Here is a 10,912-nt window from a genome sequence, read left to right on the forward strand (position 1 = left end):
AAAGATACACTGCCAGACAGCTGCCCCAGTGTGGCTTTTCTAGTTTTATTTTCAGATTGCAGACCTTTGAGTTTTATTCATGGTTTCCACACCCGAGTTCAGGACTTTCATTAGGATCATTGAATATGGGCCCTCTATTGCTGTTTCTTTGCATTGCAAGGGTAAAATCAGAAATATTTCCATAAAATAACGTATACAGCTGGATAAGCAGTATGTAGCATGTCTAATGTACATTGAGTTAGCATGTGTTTAATTGTAAGGATAGTATGGCTAAACTTCTGCATACTCTTTGGGGGAAATGAACTACTAAATATGTGTTCCCTATTCCTTTTCTCTGCTCTGCCTCTCCTTTTTCCAGTTCTTCGTACCTTACTCGGTCACAAAGCGAATATCTGCAGCCTTGATTTCCATCCTTTTGGAAGCTTTGTGGCATCTGGCTCTTTGGACACAAACATTAAGGTAAAGCTCAGCTTCCCCTTGAGATTACCCAATTTTACTTGCAGTATGAAGAGTGCCAGAATGTGTTTTGTGCCAAGCTGTTGGTAGAATGCTGTACATCATCATTCCCATGTGTGTGGGCAGGTGTATTTGTGAGTGCTTGTGAAATTTGTGTGTGTGTTTTCAGTGGTAGCTCATAAGTGTGACTCCTCTATTGTGGAATGTGGCTCCAAGTTAGGTGCTAGCCGAGACCTGGTGTCAGCAAGCGCAGATGTCCTGATTTGTGTGGATTGAGTCTGCTTCCTTAGGCTGGTATTTGGCTGTAGGAACTGAGCTTCTGTAATAAGAAATACCTTACAAAAGTGATTCTCACTTGGGGAATTAGGTTAGGAAATACCCCTGAAGCAAACAGGGATTTAACAGCCCCTCTGTTTTTATTCTGTGGTATTTATCAGCTGGGTGACAGAGAGAGCTCTTATTCTGATGGGTGTCTCAGGCTCCCTGTGTACTGCTCTAAGCTTGTCTCGTGTTTGCTTTTTTTTCGCTGTAGCTCTGGGATGTAAGAAGAAAAGGCTGTGTCTTCAGGTACAAGGTAAAAGGCTTCATTAGTTTTCAGGCAAAAAGGGGAGAAAGATTTCTGTCAAGGACTTGTGAACAAACTTAAAAGTGATTATGTACAATTAACTTCCTAGTTTTTCAGTATAAAAATAAGATCTGCACGATATGAGAAGTGGACTGGCAAACCTCTGCAGGCCTCTGAACTGTATGGGAATATGAAATGGATATCATAGGAGTTAGTGTACTGTAGTCTTGTGGGGATGGAGAGCATCCATGAGTGGTTTTTATACTGTGACTAATATTACCATGCAAGTCCCCACTGCACTGAGATGGTTCTATTCTTGGGGTCTTTTTCTACCCAAAGAACTTGCTGTATATTAAATTCACTTAGAAGTCAGCTTAATGGCACAGCACTTCTATCTGACCACCCATAAATCTGTGTAATTTAAAATGGATTCTTATTAATTAAGCCAAATCTGTATTTACCATGCTTAAACTGATGCCAGAAATCTCTAGATGAGAGAGATTACAAGCATTTAGTGTGGGTGGGTATAGCTCTTGAGTGCAGTGTTTAGTCTTCTGTGAGCTGTGGACTTTGTGAAACAGTGACTTGATTTTATATTATTATATTGTATAGGATCAAAAACCAAAAGCCAGAATTCCCTCTAAAAAAAAAAAAAAAAGGAAAGAAAATACTATTAGTTTTTCTTATTTCAGGGCCACACAGAAGCAGTTCGATGTCTCCGCTTTAGTCCTGATGGGAAATGGTTAGCCTCTGCTGCTGATGATCACACTGTAAAGGTAATTTATTGTGACACCCTCCTTATGTGCTTGTGGCACGTAGGAATGCTGGGATTGTCTCCTTACCAGGCATTACCAGCACTCCTTTATAAACACCTTTAGTTCATTAGGCAGCTGGCTGAGCCCTGTGGCTTTGCAGGAACCGGTGTGTTTATGAGGATCATGTCCAGTTGTCCACAACATCCAGAAAAGAGCTGCATGTGTTGAAATCCACTTGTCCAACAGACACGTTGGCACTATGCATGTGAATGTTCAGGTTTTTGATGGTGGTAGAGTTGTAATACCTTAACTTGGTTGTCTCAGGTAAATGTTACAGAATGAGTTGTCCTCATTGCTTCACCACACCGATTTCTGGCTCTGCTCACTTAATTCAGTAGGAGTGTGTTATCATACACTCTGCACATGAGGATGACTCTGAAAATTGCTGTCAGGACTGAGCAGAGCAAGAGAAGCAATTCAGAAAAGTGTTGACTGAAGCCGTGACTTCACTTGCTTCAGATGTGGTATGGGGGAATGTGGTCGAAGGACTGCTTTTTTCAGCTTCACATGAAATAAACTGATCGGTCATTTCACTCTGGATTTTTCAGTGGAGACTAGAGTGCAGGAAGAATGAATTGCAAAGGGATTCAGAGCTTTTGGATTTTTGTTTGTTCACTTTTGAGATACAGTCTGAGGACAGGTGGAACTACTGTATTTTATCCTAGTCTATATATAAACCAGAAACTTCTATGGGACAAATTAAATGGAAAATTTCAAAGAGAATGCCAAAAAAAAAGGAAAAAAAAATGCAGCCTTAAATGACTGGGACAACACTCCTTCCCTGATCATTGCTTGCTTTGACAAACTTGAGTCTGTTCTTGGAGGCAGAGAAGCATTACAAGGTTACCAGTCCAAGGAAATCTGAAGTGTATTGGAATTCTCTAACATTAAATCTTCTCAAGAGTCTCTCTGTTCTTTCCTTCCTCCAGCTGTGGGATCTGGCTGCTGGGAAGATAATGTTTGAGTTTACAGGACATACCGGCCCAGTAAATGTTGTTGAATTCCATCCCAATGAATACCTTTTGGCTTCTGGCAGTTTTGACAGGTACATAAGGGGAGGGAGAAAGAATGGAATTGTTTGTGCTGGTTCCCTTTCCCAAGGCTCTTCTTTTTAAGAACATAGAAAATAGGAATGTCACACAACTTAAACCTGCTGCTGCAAGAGCCTGACATCTGGCCAGCAGCACCTCACATCTGTGATGTGCAGAACATGGATATCTTGCCTTCTCATCCAAAATTGATGGCACCTTGTGCCACACTAGAAAACAAGGCGATAGCCTCAAGCATCTCGCTAATCCAGCTGACATCCTATCTGCACAGCAAGCAGTCCTGCTCAGCTAGCGAGGTGTCCTCTTAGCTCTGGGTCAGCTCTAAATACCTGTCTGTATATAGAGCCTCTAAGGTCCTGAGAACCTAAGATCCTCTGAGATCCCGAGGATCCTTTATGGATCTTAGCTAGACTAGCCTTCTGTGTAGGTTCGTTGTATGTGCGCAACAACAAAAGTCATTCTAGTTGTTAGCATATTATTTCAATACTGCACCCTACGACGTATTTCTAGAGGGATGAGTGGTGATTTTTTTTTTGTGCTGTTGTGTGTGCAGGACTGTTCGGTTCTGGGACTTGGAGAAGTTTCAGGTTGTGAGCTGTATTGAAGAAGAGGCTACTCCTGTCAGGTATATTAAATTCCTAGGCAGAGACTAAAGTGGGAATGAAGGGAGGATTTCCTGAAAGAGAGGCTTTACTGGGGAGAAGTTTGGGCTGCTGGAGATGTTGCACAGGTGAACACCAGATTGGTAGGTTCATGGTTAGAAACGGGGCTGGAGGTGTTCACTGAAGTCTGGGATACAGCCCTGGGGTCATTGTGGGACTGAGCAATGTTGGAAAGCTGTGCCTAATTCTCCACCTGCCTTCCTCCCAGGTGTCTGCTCTTCAACCCAGATGGCTGCTGCTTGTATAGTGGCTTCCAGGATTCACTGCGTGTGTATGGCTGGGAGCCAGAGCGCTGTTTTGATGTAGTCTTGGTGAACTGGGGAAAAGTTGCCGACTTATCTATCTGCAATAACCAGCTGGTAAGCCACTGCTCCTGAGGAGTAGGGGAGGCAGCTGCGAAACATGAGATAAAATCTTCCTGCCTCCTTGCAGGCCTTCTGACCTTTAAGCTTATGTCAAACTATAAGTGGCCAGGGCTTCAGTGTGCCCAGCAATTAGGCAGAGCTTCTGTGCTTTTGCTTTCAGCAGCCTCATGCTCCATTTCATCTCTCTTTGATTTCTGGTTGAAAGAACTGGGTCTTGGTTTGACCAATATTTAGAAACTATGCTTGGCAAAACTTTTATCATAGCCTTTCATAAAACACTGGCAGCTTCAAATTGAAAAAGCCAAGGGACTGAACTGAGAAATTCTCAAGCACTGTTGCTCAGGGTCATTCCATCATGCCTGCTCTCAAAAAGGCTCTCATGAAACCCTGCTCCCTGGTGAATTACCTTGATCTTTTGCCTCTGCAGATAGGAGTTTCCTTTGCGCAAAGCACAGTCTCCTCCTTCGTTGTGGATCTCAGCAGAGTCACAAAGTCGGGTTCCATTCCTCATGGGCTGATGAGGGATGATGAGCCTCTCGTGCCACCTACCCCCACAGGGTCCTCCCTTCGCCGCATCTATGACAGGCCCTCAACTAGCTGCAGCAAGCCCCAAAGGTAAGGGAATCTGCTGGCATGTTGAATTTCAAGATTTTAAGGACCTTAGTGCTCTCACTTTCTCTGATGGAGCCTGTGTGACTTGCCCTGACAGCATCTCTTTTTCCACAGCAGAGTGAAGCACAACTCGGAGAGCGAGAGGCGCAGTCCCAGCAGTGAAGATGACCGTGATGAGAAGGAATCAAAGGCTGAGATTCAGAACCCGGAGGATTACAAAGAGATCTTCCAGCCCAAGAACGCTATCTGTCAGTACCAGGGTTTATTGTACATCTGAGGGTGTTTGGATTAGAGCTGTAGGCGCCAAACTGTTTCAGTAGAAGTGAGCTTTGGCTTATTATAATAGAGTCTTTGCCTGCGACTGGGAGAGTTTAGAAAACTTTTATTTAGTATTCTGTGCTTGGACACTGAACCATAAATCATGTTGGTGAACTGCTGGAAGGTGGCACCTTTACTAGGATGCAGTGATGTCTGATCAAAGCCTGGCTCAGAATCCAGAGCTCCATTGTAAGCATGCTGCCTTCCTGTCCTGATGAGGAATGACTGCTGTGTTACAGGATCTTTATTAGCTTAGAATTTTGATATGTGTAACATCAGCAGCCTTCATTAAAGGAGGAAAGGCAAAATGTTTTGTTAAAGCAGAGATTATTGTTTAAGAGGTATAGTGCGATGCCTGTATCTCATTTTTATGTGAATGAGAAAAATGAAATGCCCTTTCTAAGGAATTAATAGACATTATTTTGATTTACTTATGTTAATCAATTTAACGGGGAGGGATTTGTTTCTAATATACCTTGTTGTGACAGTGTCTTTTGTTGTACTTCACCCCTCTACAGCACCAATGAACTACATGGGTCAGTTTTGTTCCTCCCATCCCTGAAGGCCTAAAGCTTTTGGCTAAACTGAACAATAGCATCAAGGTCCGAAGGAGATTGCCCTAATCTGTGGAGTTGTGGGAGATCTCCCAGCTCCAAGGTTGACTTATCACTAATCTGTAGTCTTGGATGCTTCTTTGTTTTTGTTTTTTTTTTTCTCTCTTTCTGTAGGTCGAACTCCTCCTCGAAACAATGAGCCCTTTCCTGCCCCTCTGGAGGATGGTGAGTATGAAAATGACCCTTTGGTGGGAATGGGGTTAATGGCCCTCAAAAGAGGGAGAGATGCATGTCTGCAGAAACTACTGCTTGTAGTCTAGCTGTACAGAACCTTTTCAACTTCTCTAAGGATCAATCAAGGCTTTCCCACTTCTTTCCATCTTGGCAGAGCCTGTAACTGCAAAGGAAGCAGTGAAGCCCAGCCAAGCTGTGGATGTCCAGACCCCGTTGCCAAAGCAAGAACTTGTACGTACTGTATGATCTGTTAATAGCTGTTCATGCTCTCCCTCTGAAAGGTATGTGAGTGCTGGAGATTAGAATTACCATTTCTAATCAAGCCGATTCCCTTACTGAAGAGCAGTAAAAGTGCAGCTTCAGTCTTTGTCCTGCCATGTGTCTTGCCTGAGCAGTAGAATTGAAGGCCAAGCCTCCAACAGACGATGGCTCTATTGCCTTTGTGCGCTTCTTGCACTTGTGTTTCTCCTTGCATCTCAAAGTTGGGGTGCTCTGAAAAGAACTAAGTGCCAGATATCTGCAAGTGCTTGAACTGAGGCTGTTTTGTAGCCAAAATCACAAGCAGCTGATGGGCCAGGATACATTATACCGTCTTCTTTAGAATTCTCTTTGCCTTTAGGCTGGCCATGGCCCATTTCCCTAATTTTAGGTGCCAGTAACAATGACAGTGGTTGGCACTTCTGCTGGAGCATCTCCATGTTCTTTGCAAATCATAATTGCATCTTGGTGTGTACTTGAGAGATAATTTATTACCTCTTAAACTATGCTAGCAAATTGGAGACTGCTTCTGTATTAGGACCCTGCTGTGAGAGGAAAGCGGGTCAGGAAAAAAGGACACCAGGCTAGGGCCAGATGGTTGCTGCTAAAGCTTTTATCTGAATTTCTCCTGCAGCCTGATCCAGTTCAGAGGCCACCAATTGCCTCCTCAACTCCCTTGCACAGAACAGAGCCATCAGTGATTCCTGCAGCCAGGAATGAGCCCATCGGCCTGAAGGTTTCTGACTTTCTACCAGTAAGTGTCTCTGGACAAAAGTTCCCAGATGGTGTCTGTGTTGGGTGGCATCAGACAGTGGTTTCTCTGAGGTGCAGAAGAGTGTCTTAGGTGCTTTCTACAGCCTGTAGTCCTCAGTACTGAGTGAGAACATGCTACCTCCTGCTCTCCCTCTGTTTATTTGGTGCTTCCTCTGCCAGTTTACTCTCCTGCCTCCGAAGCGCTTTAATGTGCGTTTTGTGGGGAATTAGCACCTCCAGGTTGCCAGAGCCAGCCCCCCTTGCAATTGACAGCAGGCTGATGCAAACCCAGCAGCATTGATCCATGCTCACAAAGAATGTGTTATCAAAGCAGAGACAAAGGTGCTGAACGATTCCACACGTTAGGCAGTGATTTGTTTAGAAAATTGGTGTCTGCCATTACATGTTTAACTATTTCAAGAGTCTTTCCCTCTTGCATCTCAGAGGCCTCTTGGCCTCACTCAGGAGGGTATTCCCTGTTGCAAAAAAGGGAGGACCAGAGCAACCTCATGATCCCAAACTCTAAATGTGAGCAGAGGAAGAGAGATTCCAGCATGATGTGGGTGGGAATCAAATTGAGAGTCTAATAAATTGTGCAAGATTTATGCTTTGTAATAAAATTTGTTGATTCTCAGATGAGCATTTCACATAAAAAACAGGGTTTGCATGAAAAAAATTCTTCATCAAAACATACTTGTTTTGAAAGCTTACTTTTAATTCACTTTTTTCAATTTTGAGAGTTTTTTGCAAAGCTTCAGACGTGTTTGTGATTGACACAGAAGAGGCAAAAGAGACGTAGCTGGAATTGGAACAAATTGAGTGTTTTCATTTCAAAATGTTCATAAAAACAATCTGCAAGGAAGTCAGTGTTTCCTGTCCCTCTGTACACAAAAATTGGCTCCCACCTAGGCCAGAGAAAGCTCTTACACTTCTGTGCCAACCTGCTCTGGTATTGCTGCTCCATTGGTGTCTGTACTTCCAGGCTGTGAAAAACCAAAGCCAGACTGAGCTCGTGGACGAGGAAGCCATGTCCCAGATCAGGAAAGGCCACGAGACCATGTGTGTGGTACTCACCAGCCGCCACAAGAATCTGGACACCGTGCGGGCTGTATGGAGCACCAGTGACATCAAGGCAAGGATGTGAAGATACTTGAGGGTTATGAGGGGAGCAGCTGAGCAGCTTTCTTGGCCTGTGTGGGGCCGATTCTGCCTCTCACATAAAACGCAGGGTCTCACAGCTTTTGTCCACAGGGGCGCACCGCAGAGTGACGCTTTGTCCCGCCTGCGCTTGAATTGTCATGAAGAAACATGGAGAAAACTTTCTCAAGCGAGAGTTATCTTTGCTTCCCTAGCCAACTCCATGTTTCCTCTACCTTGTTTTTGAAAAGCAGCACTTGATATTAATTGCATTAGTCTAGCCAGTTTGAGCTTTGCAATAGACAACTTCTTCTTCCCTCTTCTCTCTCAGAACTCTGTGGACTCTGCAGTGGCGATCAACGATCTGTCTGTTGTTGTGGACCTCTTGAATATTGTCAACCAAAAAGCGTGAGTCCTGTGTGGGAGCAGCCCCTGGGATACCTGAGAGCCCTCTGGCTGGGTGTTGGGAGTGCGGCATTGTACCTGCCTCGTGTCCCGTAGGCCATGGCAGCATGAAATGCATATGCTTGTGGTCAGAGCTTCAAGTCTGCAGTGCCAGTAACTGCTAGAGTCGTGTGGGGCCTTTTCTGTAGGCAAATGATGTCTTGCAAGGAAAATGGAAGTCTTGGGGCTTCATAAAGGGATTCTGCTGAGTCAGTAAGTTAGAACCTGCCACTTTCTATCACAAGGGGGAGTCGGTGAACTTGTGCGGTAAACTTGAGTGCTGCTGCCTGGACGTATTAGCCAGAAAGCATTGTTTGTGTCGACTCAGCCTTGTAAAGCCTCGGTGTCTGGTCTCAGAATGTCTCCTTTTCTTTTCAGGTCTCTCTGGAAGCTGGATTTGTGTACTATAGTCCTGCCGCAGATAGAGAAACTACTCCAAAGTAAATACGAAAGGTGAGGCCCCAAGAACATGATGTGCTTGGTGGACAAGGTGTGGATATTTGTAGGAGAGCTCCACTGGGTATTTTGTAGCTGAAAGAAAATCCTGAAAAAAAAATCACAGCAGATGCAGTATAATGCCAATATGACACCTGGAAAAGAGCAAATGGAGTTGCCAAATGTGTAGGGCAAAAGATATGGAAAGTATGCCAGGGCATGAAGAGCAGGATCTTGAGATTCAGTGTAGGTTTGAAGGCAGCTCTGGCAGCCAGGAAGGGTCAAATTGATGCAGAACAAGTGGGCTCTGTGTGCTGATGAGAATGAAACTGTTGACCTGGAGAGAGGGAATGAAGTCCTGCAACAGCCTGGGGGGCACTTGAAAGATTGCTTTGAACCTCATTGTCAGGTGGCAAAAAAATGCAGACTCTCTCTTAAGAAGGAATTTCTGCCCTTCCTTCCTAGCGGGAAAGAGGCTTTGTCTGAGTCCCCTCAGTGGGACATCTCTGCTCTTGAGCAGAAAGTCCCACTTAGCAGGGTGTACGCCAGGACCTTTCGAAAGGGCTCACTTGGTCGGTCTTGCCTCGTGTTGGTACTTGGCTGGTGCTCTCCTTACCAGGTTACAGGTGGTGGAGGGGGAGGTGTTTGAGTAGGTGGCTGGATGCAAGTGAGGGCTGTGTGCTGGGAGGGCAGGAATGAAACTCAAGCGGGACCTGGTTCTCTGTTTGTCTTTCAGTTACGTGCAGACTGGCTGCACCTCTCTGAAACTCATTCTCCAGAGATTCCTGCCACTGATCACAGATATCCTCGCTGCACCACCTTCTGTCGGAGTGGACATCACCAGAGAGGAAAGGTGAGGCACTTAATCACCTCCGCTTGCTCCCTTTTTGAACCAGCCTTTTTGGGTGAGCTTTGCTCTTCGCCATCGAGGCTTTAGTACTAGACTGGGCATGCCTTCCCTTTTGTCTGCACGCACCAAGCCTTTCTGCTGTGAGAAAAAGACCGAGGACTGCTTTTCCTCTCTGTCACTGTGTATTGAGTCATAACTAAACAAAGTGTGAGCATGGCAGGAGTACAACCACCATGGGGCTTCACCCTCTACTTCACAAGGCACATGAGTTGTCAGGTGGGCCCTGGGTTTCCAGTTCATTCCCAGGGATACCTCTGCTCTGAGAACTGGCCTTCCAAAAACCAGCACCACCTCCTTCCCTGGCCTTTATTGCAAAGGGGAAAAGAGGAGTGAAAGAGCCATTATGTGGATGCTGTTCTCCTGTGTCATCAGGACATGGGCTGAATACATGGCATTTCTGCAGAGCCATGCCCATATTTCACCCTCTTCCAGGGCATTTGCAAGCCTTGTGTTTTCTCTCCTGCTTGAGTTGCATCTTTGGCACTACAGGAACAAGCATATCTCTTCAGCAGCTGAGGATTCATGCTGTGTCTGCTGTCTGTTTTTTGTTGTTGTTTGGTTTTTGTTTGGTTTTTTTTTTTTTTTTAGGCTCCATAAATGTAAGCTGTGCTACAAGCAGCTGAAAAACATCAGCAACATTGTCAAGAACAAGTCTGGGCTCAGCGGCCGCCATGGTAGTGCCTTTCGGGAACTGCATCTCCTCATGGCTGTCCTGGAGTGATAGCCGCCACCTCCTCACATGCAAACACAGGTGGCCAAGCTCCCTTCTGCTCTTGGGCTGGCTGGATTTCACCTCTCTCCGTGTGTCCATCTTCCCCCCCCTCCCCCAGCACGGTAGGGAAGTGCAATCTCCCGGTGCCTTACGGGCTGGATGGAGGACATGAGTGGTGCGACGCCTGTGCTGGGTGAGGGGACCTGGCTGGCAGGGGGCCCCACAAAGCCCATGTAGGGAAGCAGCTTCATTTCGTCTCTCCATCTCAGCGTCAAGCTCTCGGCTGCTCTGTCTCTGTGTGCTGGCCTTTCCCTGACGGGAGGGCTCCGAGCCTGCTGTCGCCCCTTCCTTACACCCGTGTGTGCTGTTGGTTCTCGTCGCTCGGCTCTGTGGGCTGGGGCTGGCTGGCCCCGCTCTCTTTGCGCAGCTTCCCGCCCAACCCCACAAAAGCCTGCTGGGGGGTGGAGTGCCTGTTCCCTGGGGAAGGGACTTCTTCAACTGCCATGTGTGACCAGCCCCTTTGGCTTGCTTTGTCAAACGTGTGCTGGGACACTGTGCCACCCTGCCTGGGGTAGTCCCAAGGACCTGTGCAGAGAGGAGGCTGTCTCTTGGCTTCTCAAAAATACCTGCTGG

The 10,912-nt window shown here is 46.0% G+C and overlaps 1 protein-coding gene across 3 annotated transcripts in view; it reads left to right on the forward strand.

The window, feature by feature from the left end:
• KATNB1 (katanin p80 (WD repeat containing) subunit B 1) overlaps positions 1-10,423 on the forward strand; it is a 16,848-nt gene extending 6,425 nt beyond the window's left edge. Inside the window, exons 4-19 of one of the 3 annotated variants that reach the window (XM_009894468.1) lie at positions 359-459; positions 989-1,030; positions 1,714-1,797; positions 2,766-2,881; positions 3,439-3,510; positions 3,756-3,906; positions 4,340-4,527; positions 4,639-4,772; positions 5,571-5,621; positions 5,785-5,861; positions 6,523-6,642; positions 7,624-7,773; positions 8,110-8,186; positions 8,601-8,675; positions 9,394-9,510; positions 10,156-10,423. In XM_009894468.1, the coding sequence (XP_009892770.1) occupies positions 359-459; positions 989-1,030; positions 1,714-1,797; positions 2,766-2,881; positions 3,439-3,510; positions 3,756-3,906; positions 4,340-4,527; positions 4,639-4,772; positions 5,571-5,621; positions 5,785-5,861; positions 6,523-6,642; positions 7,624-7,773; positions 8,110-8,186; positions 8,601-8,675; positions 9,394-9,510; positions 10,156-10,288 (1,688 nt within the window). In that variant the 3' untranslated portion in view covers positions 10,289-10,423. Of the gene's footprint in view, positions 1-358; positions 460-988; positions 1,031-1,713; positions 1,798-2,765; positions 2,882-3,438; positions 3,511-3,755; positions 3,907-4,339; positions 4,528-4,638; positions 4,773-5,570; positions 5,622-5,784; positions 5,866-6,522; positions 6,643-7,623; positions 7,774-8,109; positions 8,187-8,600; positions 8,676-9,393; positions 9,511-10,155 lie in introns of all 3 variants that reach the window. The other 2 variants (XM_009894470.1, XM_009894469.1) reach the window with 2 other exon arrangements.
• The last annotated feature ends 489 nt before the right edge of the window (positions 10,424-10,912 follow it).

The sequence above is a fragment of the Charadrius vociferus genome, unplaced genomic scaffold (genome assembly GCF_000708025.1).
Source record: "Charadrius vociferus isolate BGI_N301 unplaced genomic scaffold, ASM70802v2 scaffold621, whole genome shotgun sequence".
NCBI lineage: Eukaryota > Metazoa > Chordata > Aves > Charadriiformes > Charadriidae > Charadrius > Charadrius vociferus.